The sequence below is a fragment of the Alosa sapidissima genome, chromosome 19 (genome assembly GCF_018492685.1).
Source record: "Alosa sapidissima isolate fAloSap1 chromosome 19, fAloSap1.pri, whole genome shotgun sequence".
NCBI classification, from domain to species: Eukaryota; Metazoa; Chordata; class Actinopteri; order Clupeiformes; family Clupeidae; genus Alosa; species Alosa sapidissima.
The window spans coordinates 12,628,585-12,648,100 of NC_055975.1; the positions used below are offsets into that span (position 1 = coordinate 12,628,585).

The window sequence follows — 19,516 nt, forward strand, 5'->3', positions numbered from 1 at the left end:
GAAACTTCACAAAACCTGGCATGCATTCGGAGGGTGTCATAATGATCCTACACTTTCAATTTCGTGCAGTTTTGACCATGTCAGCTAGAGATATTATGATGAAAACACCTAATTTTTTGCTTTTTAATTTTTAACTAGGTGGCGCTATACATGAAATAAGTGGTAATGGGATGGATTGACATGCCCCCTTAAGACCAACATACAAAAAAAAAGTGGACCTCCTAGGCCCTACGGTTCTTGAGATATTCACAGAAAACTGTCTCCGGCCACCTACAGGCCAGTTGGTGTATAGTGACATAAATTAATTTATTGTGTGGCCCCCCATGAACGGAATTCCACGAAACTTGGCGTGCATTCAGAGGGTGTCATAATGGTCCTACACTTCCAATTTCGTGCAGTTTTGACTATGTTAGGTCACAGATACCTGCGATTACAACACCTCATTTTTACTTTCTTGTGTTTAACTAGGTGGCGCTATACATGAAATGAGTGGTTATGGAATGGGTTGACATGGCCCCTTGAGATCAACATACAAAAAAAAATGGTCCTCCTAAACCTTACGGTTCCTCGAGATATTCACAGAAAACTGTGTCTGCCCTACCCTCCTTTCGGGGGTGCAGTCCAGCGGGGGGTGGGGGGGGGGCTACAGATCAAAACGAAAAACGATGGTTCCATGCTATCCATATGGGGTTACATGCCCACCTTGTTTCGTCTACCCCGTTCTTTCAGTGTCCCGGGAATCCTTGACGGAAAATTTCGACATGCGAAAAAGAAAGAAAAAAAAAAAAGACAAATCTGACTAAACCTATATGACCGCTGCTTCGCTGCGCGGCGGTCATAATAATAATACCTAGGCCTACACTGTTTTGATGCCCCTACTCCATGGCCTGCAGAATTTAACATAATCTATTTTATCTTATCCATAGGCCTTTGGCCTATAAGCCTATTCCCAGCTGAAGGTTTGGCTAACAAATATAAGGCATACACATATTTTCACATTTATTTTATTTTTATTCACCTCTTTTCACCATAGCAAGACACAAAGTTCATAAAACATGAGCATTATCAGCTTTGTCTCTTCATCTCCATGATGCACAGGTAACTGCCCAAGATGAGTCCTTTTGACATGTCTGGCTGATCACATGCAAAACATTCTGGACCTGATCACAAGGAGGCTTACAGACAAAAATATATTGCACTGCAGCATAAACATACAGTCCAGTAACATCAGAAAATATTGTAGAAATTCCACTTTCACCCTAACAATCCATGGCAACTCCAATGCAATGTCCTTTCGGTGTATTTATAGTGCCATCTACTGGTTATAGGCCTGCTATGTGTTCCCAAAAACAAAAATGTCAACAGGTGTCACTCTTATCTTGGCATGATACTGAGCTGTTAGGCTAAATAAAATAACCTTTGGTGTAAAATATGAAGACATGGTTATGTTACTTGCTATCAAGTACAAGAGCAAGTTTTCAGCATCAGGAATATAGAGGCACAGCACAAAATTTCCGATGGCTACTGAAGCCAAACAGCTTTGGTACTGTACACTTCAATTTCCTCAGATTGATATTTCCTCAGTCAACAAAATAGGTTTGGTACCATCTGATCGCAACATTCTTTATCAGACTTGTCCCCTGCTATATTTCCAGTCCAATTATTTGAAGAAAACCAAGGATGATCCAATATTTCTCTTGCTGTCAGTCGTTCCACAGGATCTGGTCGAAGGATGTTATGGATGAGGCACTTGGCTTTGGGGGATAGTATGTCTGGAAGACTATATTTACAACGTTTGATCTTCTGAAAGAGGGAACTGTGGTCAGTGTCATTAAAAGGATAATGTCCTATCAAGATGGTGTAAAGTATGACACCTAAGCACCACACATCTGCAGCTTTCCCTGATGATGTGCTCTCTGATTCCAAGGACTCAGGGCTTATGTAAGCGGGACATCTATGCCTTCGGGGCAGAGAGTTATCTCCCTGCACCATAAGATATGCATCCTCCAAGGTGTCAAGCTTTAAATAAGATCTGTTAAAATAAAAGAGTTCAAATAAAAAGATAGTACATTTTCAATGGACCACTGCAGGTAGCCTAGGCTACACATTACTGTAGACCTACAACATTATTGCACTGAAAATGTCAGTAAAATCACACAAGGCCTACCTGTCTTCATCCTTAAAGACAAAACTTTTCAGCTTGAGGTCCTTCAGAACAACACCATAATCGTGACAATGTACAACAGCTGAAACCATTTGATGGAATAGTCTGGCAGCTTCATCCTCTCGAATTTTTTTCACGGACCTCAGACAAGAGTGTAGATCTCCATAGTTATGTTCAAAGAATACATAGACCATGGTGTCCCCATGGACAGTGTCGATAATTTGGCTCAGATTTCTGTGAGCTGGAACTTGAAAGTAGGCGGCTAATGATTCCCAATAACGAGCGAAGTAAAACACCTGCAAAAGAAGACTGCCATGAGAAACAAATGTTTCCTGTAACATGAGGTAACGTTAATTTGACCAGTTTACATTATGCTTATAATAAAAGCATAGCATATGCTAGGCCTACTCCTGCTGTCAACGGAGAGGCTACCAATTGTGTCTGTAACGTCACCTTGCATATCAATTTCTTCCCAGTGTCCATGTTAGCTGCTCGTAAAATATTATTTCCGAGACAATCCAATAATACATATTTCCCCATACAGGGCAACTTAGTATTCTTGAACGTTTCCACAACATACTTCGCATGTCCCATGTTAGAGCAGTAGGTAACCTATTTGAACCTATTTTTATCCTTCAGAATCTAATTGAGCTGTGATAACATGCGTAATGCGTAACGTTCTAATATCAAAAAATGCAATTTTTACAAAACAACCCTGGAACGCAGAGTCTGATGCGGATACTTCTATTTTTTTTACGCCCCCCCCCCCCCCCCCCCCCCTTTTGACTCAGCCCAGGTTCAGATAGTGATGTTTTATTCTCATTTATTCTGTTCATCACATCATACAAACAATCATGGAACACGTTTGAATACTTCATTACAGTAGCCAAGACTACTTCAACGTGAGATGCTGAAATGTCAGATCTGATATGCTTTGAGTTATACAACCTTCAAATGTTTACATCATTTTCCCCCTCACAACTGACATATTTTTGATCAGGGCTCTAATCAACTGTCTGTTGATATCTCTGTTGGGTTACGGACTCCATTTTTAACAGATAAAACCTTGTCAGATTGGGAAGTTAAACACAAAAACATCCACAGAGAAGGAGTGCTACAAGAGTATGGATGTATTCATTGATCACACTGATTGCATACCAATAAGAATATTTCATTCACAATCTTGATTAATAATACAATCACTCTTATAGATCATGAAGACAAAAATATTAAAGGATAACAGAAAAATAGAGTAAGTCATTAAATGTTAACTTTTACATATAGTGTTTATCTGTTATATGATCTCAATAAGAATGGATAAGTATTGCACAAGCATGCCCAGTGACTGACGTCACTAAATCACTAAAGGTCACACATCTCATCACTTTGTCAAAGTAGTTTCATTGTTTCACCAAAATATAACATTCCAATTGTTAACCCCTCATCTGATCAAACTGTAAATGCAAACATTTAAGACAACTAGGAAGCTATTTCTTTACAGCATTTGTTTTCTCCATCAAGGTATATCAACCTTGATGCAATAACGGCACAAGAACAAAAAAATGGCACTACGAGAAAAAAAAAGAAAATAAAGGCGACTTTAAAGTTACATAGACACACGTAATCTGTTAGTAAACATTTTAAAAGACAAATGCACATCATGCAAGACTTTATTGAGTACATGACACTTGGTAACAGTTATTACACAGCAATAACAGTGATAACGGCAAAAAGGTCCCAAGATTTTAAAGGTTAAATGCATCCCTTAGATGGATGTGGGTACCAAGAACAACACTAGCTGTGCAAACTATAACATTTGAGGATCATGGCTTTACCTCTAGGCTACTGACAATGAATATATTCAAAGTATAGATGATTGTATGGTTCAGCATTACCCAGCTATGATGCTGTTTAATTCTGAAACACAAAATCATCCATACTAAGATTCTTATTTGATTAGCACTGAGGATTGCCACACAAAAACAACATTATGAGTTTGTGGAAATTACACTGTGCACTGTGTTTGACACTTCACTTCAGGTCACCAGCATCTCCCTGAATGGTCTTCTTAATACGCAGGAGCATAGTAGTCAGCCACTGGTCGATACGAGAGATTGAGTCATATTCCTTAACCTAGGAGAAAATTATAGAGGATAAAATGTTGCACTGTTAGTGTTGTGCAAATCTTGGATTAGTAGATGTATTATTTTAAATATGCAATGTTAAAAAAATCAGTTTCCTGGTGCTCTTTCAGATTAGAGAAACTATAGCTAAACTCCTAACCCACCCACAGTTCCCTGCTACTGCTGAGAGATGCCATTGTGGTAAAATCAAACCTGCAATAGATTCAGGTCACACACAGATAATGCAGCCAGGGAACTATTCAACCCAAAACTAATAGGTTTCAATCGGACCTCATATTAACATGTTTAACAAATAGAACAAATCTTGAATTTCCCCTTGGGGATCAATAAAGTATCTATCTATCTATCTATCTAAATAGGAAGTATTCAAGTGAAAACTACTGTGGGATGGCCAATGGCTTGTCACTTACAGCCTCAGTGAAAGCTTCACTGTTTTGTTCCTCATGAGCATCCAAGAGTTTCTGAAATGAAGGACAAATGGGAATTCAGATCTTGAATAGAAAGTAAATGGATTATTGAAATGTGAAATAGAATGTTAATGTGATTCTTAAGTCATGCCAACTGGGCGCACATGGGAAACACATATTCATTCATCAATTGCTTATTACACAAAATATATCAGACCAACCTTGCAAATATCATCAACAGCAAACAACAGCTAGTTAGCTTGCCAACTGGCGGATTTCAGTGTTATAGGTCATACTACTGTGAAACAATTATAATATTTTTGCATAGATTCGGATGTGGGGCATCAAACTACATTTGCTTTGGTGGCTAGTGGGAATAACGGATGTATTAAAATGGTAAAAACCTGCATAATGCTGCCTTCACAATTTTAGCTGGTACAATTACTTTGGGTTTCTGGCAGGACAACATACTGCAGAATGCAGAGCCCTCAAGTGTCTTCCTAAGAGGAAATGCTCGTATCATAGTCTTGTCAATGTTCCCTTTCAATGTACCTCAAATCCAAATTTTGAACAAATTGTCTCCAATCTGTGCACTCTTGTGACGTGGGGGCCTATGAGACAAGTATCTGGGTAAATAATGTAATTTTAGTAACTAGATACAGTATGTTTGATAGATTGCCCAGCCGTCCGAAGTCATATATGTGACAATTCTCTTTAATGAGAGCTTTGGGAAATCTCCATCTTGAATCTGTGTAAAAGTGTTTGAAATGTGGGACATCAGTGATTCCCAGAGTGAGTATGACACATTCATGTTAAATCCTTCATGTCAAATCAAACACACTTCCACTTTCTCAGGTTTTGACTATGACGGGAAAAATAAGTATGTAGAATCAAATAGGTTAGGCCTAAACACACAGACAGTATTTGTCTTTGCATTTGTGCACTATTAGAAGATTCAGCATTAAACTAATATCTTTTAACATCACGGATGACATCAAGTAAGTGTCCTTTGTGCTATCTCTTCCATTGATAACAGTTTTTGCTACTGCCTCTTCATGTGTCCTGTGCTCACAGGGATGAAAGCCAATGTAAACAAGCTTCACTTGACAGCATCATCACATCTGAAGTTCCTATTATCCTATGATGAAAACCTCAAATCTTCTGTGCAGAAGAAGCAATATGCCTGTCATCTGTGTGTTATACTTTAGCTGTTGGTTAAGGGGACTCAAACTGAGGCTGCCATGTGTTAAGTGTCCCGAAGCCTAACACACATATCAAAACTGATGCAACTGAGACCAGTTCACAGAATTTCATCCATGTTACAGATAATGTGTTCAAAATAATCTTGCTTTACCTTCACAAGCTTGCATTCTCTTGAGTCGGAGAAGGCTGGGAACATGCCTTCATACTTTTCAATAGCAAGCTGTAAAAGGGGAAAAAAGTGACATTAAACCTTATGCAAGGAAGGCCAGTAAATGTTGTGCATAAAAATACCCTTCATGTACCTTTTCACTCAACCCTTCAAAAATGAAATGGTTACTTTCTTTTATGATATAACTGTGTTTCAAAAGACTTTGAAAAAATACGGACATTCATAATTTTAATTTTGTGCTTAATACAAATTCCTACAAATTCCTTGCCGAATCCCCAATTTCACCTTGGGGATTCAGCAATTGCGTAGACATAGGGGAGTCGGTACATTTTTAAATATTCAAGTTCAACAAGGTCAGTATTTTGAGGTATTTTCCTTAACCGATCACCAAAATGTACCCATGTACCTTTGCATTTAATTCATCAACAATAAAGTGGCACAGAGCAGCTTTGAAGAAGTACTCTTTGGCATTGTACTTCAGTAATGGGTTGTCCATTGTGTTGGTTGCAACCTGGGAAGAAGAGAGAACATTATTTTTGCAATATAACAATCAGTGAAAATAAATTCAGAAGTAAAAATAGATGCTTTAAAGAGAGGTAATCTGCATCAGCCAAACCTGCTCATATATCTCAATGGCTTTGGGGTATTGCTCAAGTTGGGCAGAGTACAAGCCAACTTTCAGTAGACACTTGTTGGCAGAGCTGCGCACAATAAAAAATAATGAATAATATAATATTTTGATTTATAAACAAACATATACAAATAGCCTGTTAGATGTGTTCACCTGTTAGACTCTTCTCCCTTGTAATAGTCTGCTGCCTGCTCGTAATGTGCAATTGCCTGCAAAAACAAATGAAAGAATAAAAGATATTAGTACTTCCATAGTGTCCTCCATCAATGTACTTGAGAAAAAAACAATAATAACTGTGATAGTTATACATACATATGGTAGCCCATTTCTGGCACTTGGAAAATAATACAGCAACAAACTAAGTCAAAATTCGGAGATACTAATTAAACATTTTGAAATCCATATTCAAAATGATGAGATACTTCATCTCATAATTGCAATCTTTATCTCAAATGTTTGACTTTGTATCTCAGAATTCCGATTTAGTATCTCAAAAGTTTTACTTTTTATCTAAAAATTCTGACTTAGTATCTCAAAAGTTTGACTTCTTATCTCAAAATTCTGACTTGATTTGTATCCGACATAGTGTAGATGTATCCTTAGTATCTCTAAATGTCTTCATGTTTTCCCTAGTGGTGGAAATGGGCTTCCACATAGAACCACATACCTTCTCGATGTCCACAAGCTCAGCCTCGTATATTTCTGCAATCGTCATGTGGTGCTTGGCAGCAATTGTAAATCTGCCCTATAAGAGAAAAATGCAAAACAGTGTGTATATATCAATAATTAAACTAAACACACTACATACACACAATAAACCATGAATAAAATATTGATATGACTCTGTTGCCCAAGTGAACTAACAGCCCATTCATAAAATGTGTTTACAATGCATGCTTATGTACAAAACAAAACAATTCCACCAATGAACAAATAATAAAACCAATATGTCTAAAACAATAAAAACATACATTAAACACAATTAACATTTGTTAATTGAGGCATTGTACAATGTAGGGTATATATTTAATTTCATTTTGGATGGTTAAACACAGTTAAACACAGAGAAGTTCACAGAATAACTGCTCAACAAATAGGAGATAATTGAAAGCATACACACATTCCAAACTTGTACCAAGAACATGCTCAATTAGCATTTGTACAGACCTTATTTGAAAGACACTTTTGGTAAATTTGTATACTAGAGCCCTCTCAAAAGGTCAACTCCAGAAAGGAGTCTTACCATGTCTGTATAAATATCGATGGCTTGATTTAAACAGTTGATAGCCTCTTTTGATTGCATTGGGGGAAAGGAAAAATACTGTTATTTGTGTAACAATCAACCTCCCTGTTCGAGTGGATGCAGTGGGTCTTACCATTGATTTAATAGGCTAATGCTGCAATGAAATTAGCTAGGCCTATGATGTACCCTTCGTAAAACACTGTTATCATGGAAGAACCCAAAACATCCTTTACAACAAAACGTCTGTGTATATTCAGCGAATGGCTGGAAATGACAGCATTATTAAGTCCTTTCTCACCTTGTGGGTCAGCTTTTTTGTAAGCGTTGCCAGCATCAACAAAGCTGGTGGCTGAGTCTAGCTTATTCTGCATCTGCATATGAAGGCGTGCGGCCTGGCAGAAAGCGTTCCCAGCAGCTGGGCGATAAAATAATGTAAAATAAACACATTATCATCCTGAAATTACAGGTAAGCCTACATATGACGCGTATGCCCAGTAGGGTCATATTCTTACCAGTCCAGTTTTTGGCCATTTTGAACATGTTGGCTGCTCTAGCATACATTTCGCAAGCATCTTCAACCTTATGGTTTCCCCTATGAAACAAAAAAATGCAGTCAAAATGACAGTCCTCGCTGAATTCGTCAGTAACTCCAATCAACTTAACTGTTTTGCATTTCAATGATTTTAGAGGATAGCATAGGCCTGCAGTCATATCTGCAGAAATGTGCTGTGCTGTGCTCTGACATTGCACATTCATCTTAGCCACTGGCAAGAATTGTACCCGACGCAATATGCAATGCTCGCCAGAAGACTAAGCGGGGGATCACAGATGTCATGTAACAACAATGTAGCAACCTAATGTAAATGTAAATTTAGACGCAGGTTAATCTAGTTTCCCAAATGTTTCGCACATCAATTGTCGTGAGAATGGTACGTGGGCGATGTTTCACTACATGAACACAGCTACTAGCTTAGCTAGATAGCTACCAGGTACAGTAAAATAAGCTCACCCAAACATTCCTCCCAGGAACGAACCAGACGACTTTACTTTTTTATCGGCGTCGGCCATGAGCTGCATGGCCTCCTTTTCTTTTCCAGTGTTATCCATCTTTGTTACTTGTAAAATGGCACAAATATGTCCGAGGCTAGCGACGTTGGAGATGCAGCACGGATGAAGGATGCTCTGATGACCGTCTCTCTCCTCCGCTGTGTTCGTGTAACGTTAGGCTTCAACGCCACCTACTGTTGTACATTTGCTGTGCACACCTATTTTTTTACAGTCTATGGTGCAAACCGAAGAGAAATGGCAATTCTGAATTTCACGACTTGCTGTTGGACAGCATCGAAACGAGTTACAGTATCGGTTGCTGTCAGTTGTTCACTATCAATTGGCATAATCAGTAAATTTAGTTCATTTTAGATTAGGATTTGACAAGTAGTTTTTCTCCACCATTACATCAAAATACGCATTAAAGCGGAAGTGACGACATTATAGCGCCAAATGTTGAAAGAGGCTTTGACAGGGGAACCCTGAAGGTAAGTAGATAACATAAATGTTTCGATATTAAGTTCATTTTCACAAATAGTTAATGTGTCGTTTGAAATGAACATAGAAGTCATGAGATATGTTCGCTGAAGTTGCCTGTAACGGTTCAAACTGTGATCAGGAAGTTGTCTTTGGCTAGCGTTAGCTGTCTTGACATAAATGTACATTGTTGTGCTGTATGTTGGCTAGCAACATCGTTAACGCAACCCCCAACGAGCGAGCCCCTAACACAATAAGCGACTGAAGGTTATCAGTGAGTTGTTGTTATGTTGTATATTCTGAAGTCACTGAATCAGTGTGTTACTATGACTGCAACAATACAAAATGAGCTTGCTAATCCTCGTGCATAATATGCGAGGAGATGAGAGGCCAGGGTCGAGGTCACTGGAGAGGCGGTTCTGCGGGAGGCTCCGGGGCTTGGAGAGGTGGATGGAATTCTGGACAGAACCGTGGCTGGAGGGGGCGACCTTGGGGCAGAGGAAACACTAACTCTAACTCGACAGGAATCCAATCACAGAGAGGTAAACAAACTTTACCGACCCTAACATATTTTGTAAAATGCCCTCTAAAAATACAGTATCACACAGTTATACATGTGTCAGTGTTGTGTTTTATTCTCACAGGCCCAGGGTTTGTACCACAACAGTCTCAGGTGACACAAACGACCCTTGACATAACATGCCCTTACAAAGGATGGAGACTCTATTTTTCTGAAGGTGAGGTGCAATGTGTAAAGAAGTTGGCCATTTCATTATTATGCTCCCATATTACCTAACAGGGACATTAAAGATGTGTATGATCCCCCCCCCATATTACCAGGTTTTATTGAGAGTGGTCCCTACGTTGAAAAGATAAAGGCATTTGAACAATACTTCCTATCACAAATAGAGCTTTATGACAAGGTACGTTGTGTGGGATTCAGACACATTTGTGATTACAACTGTGATGTTTGCTTTGTGGTTTGTGATACTCACAGCATCTTTTCCTCAAATAGGATGAAATTGAAAGTAAAGGCAGCATCTTGGTGGACTTCAAAGACTGCCTGCACAATAAGCACCTCGCTATTGCTTTGCCTGAATTAGCCAAAGAGCTCAGAGAAATGCCTGAGAAAATCCTAGACTGCCTAGGCCTTGCCATACACCAGGTTAGTGCTCAAGCATGCCAAAGTTGCATCTTCCAGCCTAGAGTTTGTCTGGTGAATATTTGATTACATTTTCTGTAAACAAAAAAAAAACCTCCTTATGTGTATTTTTATTCTTGTGTTTCTATGTCAGGTCTTGACAAAAGACCTGGAGAGACATGCTGCTGAATTAAAGAACCAAGAGGGACTACCCAGCCATGCTACACCAATCATTAACATACCACATATTAGTGCAAGGTACAGTGATAATAACTTGGCAAAGAGGCGGCCTCCTTACTTACACTCTTGAGGCCAGGGTCTATGAAAGTCCAGATGAGCCCTCTGCTACAGAATGAGCCCAAATAGTCCAGAACTGTAACAATCATTTTTCATAATTTCAAAATGTATTTCACTCATGAATCTGACATAAAACTTTTAACTTTAACTTTTGAACATATAACAGTTCAACACATGGACTCATTACATGTGCCCATGTATTCTGGAAAGTTCTGAATGAATTGTGCTGAGAGGATGGTTTGATTCTGCTGTCTGTCAGGGTGTATAACTATGAGCCACTCACTCCACTGAGGACACTAAGGGCCAACCTGTACGGAAAATATGTCGCCATCCGGGGCACAGTAGTGCGGGTCAGCAACATCAAGCCGCTCTGCACCAAGATGGCCTTTGCCTGTAACAGCTGTGGGGACATCCAGAGCCTGCACATGCCTGATGGGAAATTCACCACACCTACGAAGGTTGCTGTTAGGGAATTGGGAAATAATATTTTGTTAAATTTGAGAATCGCAAAAGAAAAATGGTGGTAACTATTTGTCATTATCATTTGTAGTGTTTGCAGTATGAATGTCGTGGCCGGTCGTTCACTCCAAACCGAAGTTCACCACTGACCCTCACAGTCGACTGGCAAACCATAAAGTAACTCGGGCTGATTATACATTTTTTCCATCATAGATTTCATTACAATCACACTGTACAGATGTCATTTGTAATTTTCCCAGTTATTTTGAATGGTGACACCATCTTACTATTAATGTCTTGTTCTGTATACAAATAGTAATATCGTACTGTACAAGTGTATTTTCAACGATTGTGGGTATTTTATTTATTTGAGCTATTTTCATTCGTCCATCCCACAGGGTCCAGGAGCTGATCTCCGATGACCAGAGGGAGTCCGGCCGGATCCCACGAACCATCGAGTGTGAGCTGACTCAGGACTTGGTGGACAGCTGTGTGCCAGGAGACATGGTCACCATCACTGGCGTGGTCAAAGTTTCCAGTGAGGAAGGTAAACCCATAGTCCACCACAGACCTCAGCGACCACACAAACACACAGCGTCCCCAAGATAGATCAGGGCTCTGATGAATCAGCAGCGGGAGAGTAGAGCAGGGAGCCCTAACTCAGCCCCGCCGGTCATTCGAGTTGAGCCGACTATTTTAAGAGAGCACAGGCATCCAACATGGTGGCCAGGCCCATCTTGTTGGACATCAGCTTGCGGCCCATGGTCTGACATATGCCACCTGCTGGGTTCAGTCCAGCGCCCCCAATGGTATCATATTCCCTCCACATCAAAACATAGCCCTTGCTGCCAAAATGTGGCCAGAATTAGATGGTGAAGATTTATTCAAATGATATGTTCATCGTGTTTATAAATGTTAATTCATATTCATAACCACTTCAAAAATATGCTAATCACGTTCAAGTTCAAGTTATTTATTTTGTCACATATAATTATACTAAGCACAATATGTGGTGAAATGTTTAGTCCTCTGACTTAAATGACGAGGATCATAGATAAGTTACTGTGATAAGTATGTATGAATGTCAAATAAGTATGCTTATATGCAAGCTGATGTGCATGACTTACATGACAAGGATCAAAGATAAGTGTCACTGTCATGAGTATGTGTGAATGTCAAATAAGTATGCTTATGTGCAAGCTGATGTGCATGACAACGGGCATTTCCTCTGGCTGCTGCTACAGGAGCTGGGAGGAACAAAAAGGACAAGTGCATGTTCCTATTGTACATTGAGGCAAACTCTGTGAGTAACTCCAAAGGGCAGAAGTCGAAGGTCACCTCGGAGCCAGAGTGCCAGGGTGCATCGGTGGAGTTCTCTCTCAAGGACCTCTATGCTATCCAGGAGATCCAAGCCCAAGAGGGTTTACTCAAACTGCTTGTCAAGTAAATCTTTATCGATTTGTACTGGCTTATACAATGGGTTTAACGCTGGATGTCGGATTTGTGATCTTATGGTTTAACTCGGTTAAAAACTAGATGTTCATTTTGTGTCCTTTTGCAGTTCCCTCTGCCCTGCCATATATGGGCATTTGGTGAGTCTAAACACTATGCTACACAATGGGCATCTGTGGTGTTTTAAAAGCATTTTAAGTATTTAACTTTTTGTACTTATTACTTATGGATTTATAATATTGCATTGTCTAGTTGGTGAAAGCAGGATTGGCTCTGGCCTTATTTGGCGGCTGTCAGAAATACGTTGATGACAAGAACCGAATCCCTATCAGAGGAGACCCTCACATGCTGATTGTTGGTGATCCAGGTCTTGGCAAAAGTCAGATGTTACAGGTACATCTCCATGTCTAAACGAGATATGACTTTGATGTGAAGTGACCTCTATAAAATGGATCATTGAATAATACATTGGTAGTAATAATACATTGGTAATAATACATTGTTTGTTAACGTGTCCACTTGTGTGCTCAAAGGCTGTGTGTAATGTGGCTCCCCGTGGCATCTATGTGTGTGGGAACACCACCACGACCGCTGGGTTGACCGTGTCCTTGTCCAGAGATAGTAGCACTGGAGACTATGCGTTAGAGGCAGGGGCTTTGGTGCTGGGAGATCAAGGTAATGACATGCATGGTTTCTCTAGCCACAGCATCATGTCATGCCCTGATTGGTCACGACATTAACATAAAAATGGCAGCTGCTATAGTGGATGTCACTGTTGCCTTTAAATGTGTCAGGAGTAGCTTTAGTGCTTATAAACAGCATCCGGCAAGCTGTTATCACACTCATTAAGGGTTTTAAATGGGTTTCAGTCTTTTAATAATTTGGAGCATTCATCACCTTTTTGTTATCTCATATTCCTGTTTAAAATGAATTATTGTAGACTCTGTTTTTGCCACAGCAATTTTTTTTTGCTGGATTTAGAATGCTAAATTCTAAATGACTGAAATGTCTTATTCAGAATCTTGCTTTGTTGGAAGGGAAGCTATGTCTCTCTCCCTTTTGCTTTTAAACTACATTAGAAAGCCAAAAAAGGCAGCATTACCTAAAGGCACTAGAATCAACCTCACTAAACTTTTTCACATGCCGTTTTGGGTTCATCTGGGTTCAAGTATTCCCAGTGGCCTCAGACACATGATAATGCCTGTGTACTGTTTGCAGGGATCTGTTGCATTGATGAGTTTGACAAAATGGGCAGTCAGCACCAGGCCCTTTTGGAAGCTATGGAGCAGCAGAGCATCAGCCTGGCCAAAGCGGGGATCGTGTGCACCCTGCCAGCCCGCACATCCATCATCGCCGCTGCCAACCCAGTGGGAGGTCACTATAACAAGGGGAAGACCGTCTCTGAGAACCTCAAGTGAGCACTTTCTTACATTCTAATCAAGCATAGAAAATTTTGTGTTTTTAATTGAAATGAGTTACCTTAGGCTCATAAATAACATTTTGAGATTTTTAATTCAATGTTTATTTTTTTCTTCAACACTGGCTGAAAGTAATTACACTAGTGGAGCATTTGAAAAAGTAACATGACATATGTACTAAATGCCTACAGAACAGCACGGACAGGCAGAACAAGCATTGTGACTGAGGGCTTGCTCATCAATAGCAACACTACTGCTATATAATTAATTTTGCGTCCCTGCCCCACCCGTAAACATGTTGTGACTGCACATACAGAAGTAGATACTTCGTTTATCATACACAGCCATGTGATAACTCCTCAGATGTAATGCAGTGCCAGTTTAATGTTGCTGCTGGCAGGGAATGTTTAGAATGTTCCGACAATTATCAGCTAGACGATTAGTGAAATAAATTATTTTGTATTACAATATTGGACTTCATTCAAGTCATCATTTCATTTTGCTTGTGTGTGGACCTTATACACTTTTATATATATATATATATATATATATATATATATATATATATATATATATATATATATATATATAACTATTTAATTTCTAAAGTGAAAATTTCACTCCTTTGCTGTGTCCATCTCTGCCCACTTGAGTAAGCTCATGAGTTTAACCCACACCTCCGTCTCTCAGGATGGGGAGCGCCCTGCTCTCCCGGTTCGACCTGGTATTCATCCTGCTAGACACGCCCAATGAGGACCACGACCACATGCTGTCGGAGCACGTCATGGCCATGCGCTCGGGCAGGAAGGGCACTCTCAGCAGCGCATCAGTGAGCCGCTGCAGCACCCAGGACTCCAACGTCTCCATCCTAGAGATCCCCTCCGACAAACCCCTTTCGGATAGGCTCAAGGTATAGTTAAGAACAAAATTAATTACACCCCTGGCAAATATTGATTTAATGTTGATTTTCTCTTGACCAATATTTTTGTTCTGACTGAAAATTACACTGCCTGCCTCATGCCAAAAAGTTGTAAGACAATATGGCAGAAACATGGAATCCAAAAAATAATAATATCGACAAGCGTGATAATTTTGGTCACAATAATCATCATGTTAAATTTTCATACTGTTGCATCCCTATTCTTAACTGTCCGTAACGGAGGCCGTTAGAGTGCTCATGGGAGTCTTAAACTTGCAGTCTCTGATTTCTAATCCATGTTTTGCCAATTGCAGTAAATTCACATCTTACCATCCTCTAAGTATTTCTAAACAGTCTTGGGTCTGAAAACAAACGTTGTTGCTCATTTGTAATACAATTCTAGTGAATCAAAATGTTGCTTTAGTGGCACAGAAGGGAGAAATGTAATTTGATTGCCTATTAAGCTGAAATAAAAAAATAAATCCCGGAATCACTAGCTGTAATTTTAAAGATTACAATCAGTCTGTACCGTAAAATAATCAGATATTACCTTAGATTATTCAGTTTTTTTTAGTAGTTCCCAGTATTACAGTTATCACATTAAAACAGTAATTCAGCCACAAATTACCTTATGAGATAAGAAAAATGTTTCCCCTCTGACTCGTAGGTGACTCCTGGTGAAAACTTTGACCCCATCCCTCACCAGCTACTGAGGAAGTATGTGAGCTACGCACGCCACTACGTGCACCCCACCCTGTCCACTGAGGCTGCGCAGGTGCTGCAGGATTTCTATCTGGAGCTGCGGAAACAGAACCACGCGGCCGACAGCACGCCCATCACCACCCGCCAGCTGGAGTCCCTCATCCGACTCACAGAGGTGCAACAAACAGTCCATAGGAGGCCTGTCCAGCCCAATTGGGAATTTGTTGGGTTTTTTTTTTTTTTTTTTACTCTATTACTATGATTACTTCTGTTATTATTATTTTATGTACCGGTACTCTTTTTTTTTTTTTTTTTTTTCTTTATATGTAGGCATTTTGGATTGTGTTACTGAGTCCATAGGATGTCCGTCCAGCCCTACTGGGAATGACCATTTACATTATTATTATTTTTTCTGTTTTGAAGGCAAGGGCCCGACTAGAACTTCGGGAGAAAGCCACTCAAGATGATGCTGAGGATGTGGTGGAGATTATGAAGCACAGGTACTTGATCCACACAGTCTCCCTGACAATATCTATCTATAAATTGCAGGAACTTCTGTCTGTATGTGTGTGTGCCGCATATCTGACGAACCGTTGGCCCGATTGGTTTGAAACTTACCAGGTGTCTCGGTACGAGCATGAGTAGGTGCAGTGCTAAATTTGACATACAAGTTTGGATAGGAATTGCAAACGATATCGGTAAATATATCAGTAAAATAGGCACACATTGGCTTTTGCAGCTCTACTGTAGCCACTCCCCCATCGACATGTTTGTGTGTTAACCGCATATCTGTTGAACCATTCGACAGACATGGTGACAGAGGTGGGACCAAGTCACTGTTTGGCAAGTCACAAGTAAGTCCCAAGTCTTAGCAGTCAAGTCCAAGTCAAGTCCCAAGTAAAGACAGAGAAGAGCAAGTCGAGTCCAAGTCCAAGTCACATCAAAGCCAAGTCGTGTCCAAGTCCAAGTCCCAATCTTTTTCAAGTCCTGAACAAGTCATCAGGTACTCTTGCTATAACTAATTAACCTCATATTTTGAAATGAATTAATCTAGATTAATTGCGGTTAAAAAGTAGCCTACATTTTCTCCCTAAATACTAAAGCTTCTTATGGCATATTAAATACAGCATAAATCACAAAATTACTGAGTAACCACAAAGGTAAAAATAAAACACTTCTATATTATTTAAATGATAATAATGACACAGTAATTTTGTTTTAAAGTATGTGATGCTGTTTACCCTATTTGTAAATGATGCACTGTCACTTTAAGCCCATTGTGTGCCACTGTCCACACGTTCTCCTAATGATCTTTTTAGCTCCGTTCAAATATAGCCTAGCTATGGCTAGTGCACAAACTCTAACATTGTTTGTGCCACATAGCACAATATTAACAATGATAAGCATGATATTAGGTTGGCACAAACAGCTTTCATTCCTTTGGAAATAAAAGCATGTAATGACATGATGCTTGCTAGACATTTTCTGTTTGCAATTAAAAGTACATTGTGAGCTGCATGGTAGCCAGTAGCCACCTAGCTAAGTGGAATGCGTTTCAATCGGCATAATATCATGTGCTTCATGTAAACGAATTATTGAAGACTTCAAGACTCACCAGTTCCATTACACAAAGGCAAAGACAACTTTATATTCTTTTCCATTTTCCCAATCACAGTGAGAGCAGCCTATGTCAAAGTGCCCTGGCTCTCACAGTTTATAACAGTAGTGAGGACGGAATAAATCCGCAATTTCCTCTAATCTCGTCTTTTTTGCCTTCATGATTTCCTTTTATACGTTTCTTATATTTAAAAGGAGATATCAATCATCATCAACAATGACAAGCCAGCCCAGCAGGAACCTGTCACTCATTTTCTCTCCCTTTCGTGCGCACTGAGACGCGTTCTCAATTAAATGAGTAGGCTAGCATACGTTCAATTTGGATCTTAATGGAGAGGACCCGAAAAGTATCATCTTTATGTAACATGCTGATGGTGCATTTTGATATTGTAAACGTTCTCTAACAAGAGTGCAAACCAGTTTGCAGTAAAGCTACTATTTATTTAATGTTGGTCCTTTCTCTTTCTCTGTCTCTTGGTGCCCTACACTAGTGCTGCGTGGTGGTAACAGCAGCACTGATCACTGTGCTCTGCAGTTTGTGTCCACTATGTGTTTTGTTTTTTTTGTCGCGGAAGTGAAAGCATCTTTGGGGTGACTGGTCCACGATCAGGAAATGTAGGCCTATTGTTTGACTCAAGACATGTCAAGTCATTACAAGTCAAAGAGGCAAAGTCCGAGTCAAGTCTCGAGTGAATAGTATTCAAGTCCAAGTCGAGTCGCAAGTCATGCCGAATTTTACCAAGTCGAGTCTGAAGTCATTAAAATCATGACTCGAGTCTTACTCGAGTCCAAGTCATGTGACTCGAGTCCACATGTCTGCATGGTGACATGGCATCTTGCTACGGGCACCAGTAAGTGCAGTGTCAAGTTTGACGTTGTTTGGATAAGAATTGCAAAATATATTGTTAAATATATTGGTATAAGAAGCACACGTTGGGTTTCTCCGCTCTACTGTAGCCACTCCCCCTCTCACACAGCACAGCGCGGGACCAGAGACAGTAAGGTCCGAAGCGGAGCTTTGGTAGCACTGAATCAGGGCACAGCACGAGTCAAGATGTTTGGATGATTATCATGTCTGACATCAACAATAAATATTCCCTGTATGCAGTTTGCTTGCATAAAATGATTCCGCGGATTTTGCAACCACACGCCAACAAAGTGGCTATTCAAAATGATGTGCAATAAACTGACACTTTGAATAACCCAGGCTACTTTGGACTTGAGACTGAATAAACAAACAACAATTCCGACTGCAAAGTCCCAAATTGAAACGAGCGATAGGCTAATGGTTCTTAATATCACAATGCTCTGGTGAAGCTCTTTCTTTCTTTCTTTCTTCCTTCCCCTCTCTCTCTCTCTCTCTCTCTCTCTCTCTCTCTCTCTCTCATTTTCATTCTTTCTCTCTCATTTTCATTCTTTCTTTATCTTTCTCTCTCTCTTCACTACTAGCCTAACGGACACTTATTCAGATGAGTTTGGGCGGCTGGACTTTGAGCGCTCACAGCTGGGCTCAGGGATGAGCAACAGGTCACAGGTGAAGAGGTTTGTTGCTGCACTCAACCAGGTGGCTGAACGCATGCATAAAACCAATTTTGAACTTCAGCAGTTGCGACAGCTGGCCAAGGAACTGAACATTCAGGTAAGAGTATTTTGCAGGGCTGGATGAAATATCGTGTTTGCTGATTTTTATACAGTAGCTGTTAATGGTGTTGGTAATTACAATCCTGATATTTCTTTCAGGTTGTGGATTTTGAAGGTTTTATTAGTACCCTTAATGAACAAGGTTATCTTCTGAAGAAAGGAAACAAAGTTTACCAACTACAGACCATCTGACATAAAGTGCCACCTGATTTTCCTGGTTAGTGTTTTTGGTCAGTACCAATGCCCTGTAAATGTATGTAAATGTATATTGAGTACAATTTTATTTGTTAAACCTGTTTATTTTTGTTACTACTTTTCCTCGTGTTAAAAAATAAATGATCTTTGAATGAAAGTAAATATTTTAGAAAGTGGTTTTATTAATTTA

The 19,516-nt window shown here is 39.7% G+C and overlaps 3 protein-coding genes across 4 annotated transcripts; 1 reads left to right on the plus strand and 2 right to left on the minus strand.

Moving 5' to 3' along the window:
• Nucleotides 1–990: 990 nt before the first annotated feature.
• On the minus strand, nucleotides 991–2,834 carry LOC121693145 (tribbles homolog 2-like). The gene is made up of 3 exons (XM_042072355.1): nucleotides 2,618–2,834; nucleotides 2,168–2,460; nucleotides 991–2,032 (listed from the first exon to the last, which is right to left on the minus strand). Exons 1-3 carry the CDS (start codon nucleotides 2,756–2,758, stop codon nucleotides 1,585–1,587), a joined length of 882 nt encoding a protein of 293 aa, XP_041928289.1. The 5' UTR covers nucleotides 2,759–2,834; the 3' UTR covers nucleotides 991–1,584.
• Nucleotides 2,835–2,970: 136 nt separating this feature from the next.
• napba (N-ethylmaleimide-sensitive factor attachment protein, beta a) lies at nucleotides 2,971–9,376 on the minus strand. Its single transcript, XM_042072110.1, has 11 exons — nucleotides 8,971–9,376; nucleotides 8,474–8,553; nucleotides 8,260–8,376; nucleotides 7,962–8,008; nucleotides 7,386–7,463; nucleotides 6,872–6,927; nucleotides 6,704–6,788; nucleotides 6,494–6,598; nucleotides 6,070–6,138; nucleotides 4,719–4,769; nucleotides 2,971–4,297 (listed from the first exon to the last, which is right to left on the minus strand). Exons 1-11 carry the CDS (start codon nucleotides 9,066–9,068, stop codon nucleotides 4,196–4,198), a joined length of 888 nt encoding a protein of 295 aa, XP_041928044.1. The 5' UTR covers nucleotides 9,069–9,376; the 3' UTR covers nucleotides 2,971–4,195.
• A 41-nt stretch (nucleotides 9,377–9,417) lies between these two features.
• On the plus strand, nucleotides 9,418–19,488 carry mcm8 (minichromosome maintenance 8 homologous recombination repair factor). 2 transcript variants are annotated; one of them, XM_042072107.1, is made up of 19 exons: nucleotides 9,418–9,496; nucleotides 9,868–10,027; nucleotides 10,130–10,222; nucleotides 10,326–10,408; nucleotides 10,501–10,650; nucleotides 10,781–10,884; nucleotides 11,183–11,381; nucleotides 11,474–11,559; nucleotides 11,781–11,929; nucleotides 12,627–12,825; nucleotides 12,944–12,974; nucleotides 13,087–13,227; nucleotides 13,368–13,509; nucleotides 14,053–14,248; nucleotides 14,943–15,162; nucleotides 15,839–16,048; nucleotides 16,297–16,373; nucleotides 18,940–19,129; nucleotides 19,231–19,488. In XM_042072107.1, the coding sequence occupies exons 2-19, from the start codon at nucleotides 9,868–9,870 to the stop codon at nucleotides 19,321–19,323; spliced, it is 2,523 nt and encodes an 840-aa protein (XP_041928041.1). In that variant the 5' UTR covers nucleotides 9,418–9,496; the 3' UTR covers nucleotides 19,324–19,488. The 2 variants fall into 2 exon arrangements, with proteins under 2 accessions (XP_041928041.1, XP_041928042.1); XM_042072108.1 differs by having other exon boundaries at nucleotides 9,469–9,496; nucleotides 9,865–10,027.
• The last annotated feature ends 28 nt before the right edge of the window (nucleotides 19,489–19,516 follow it).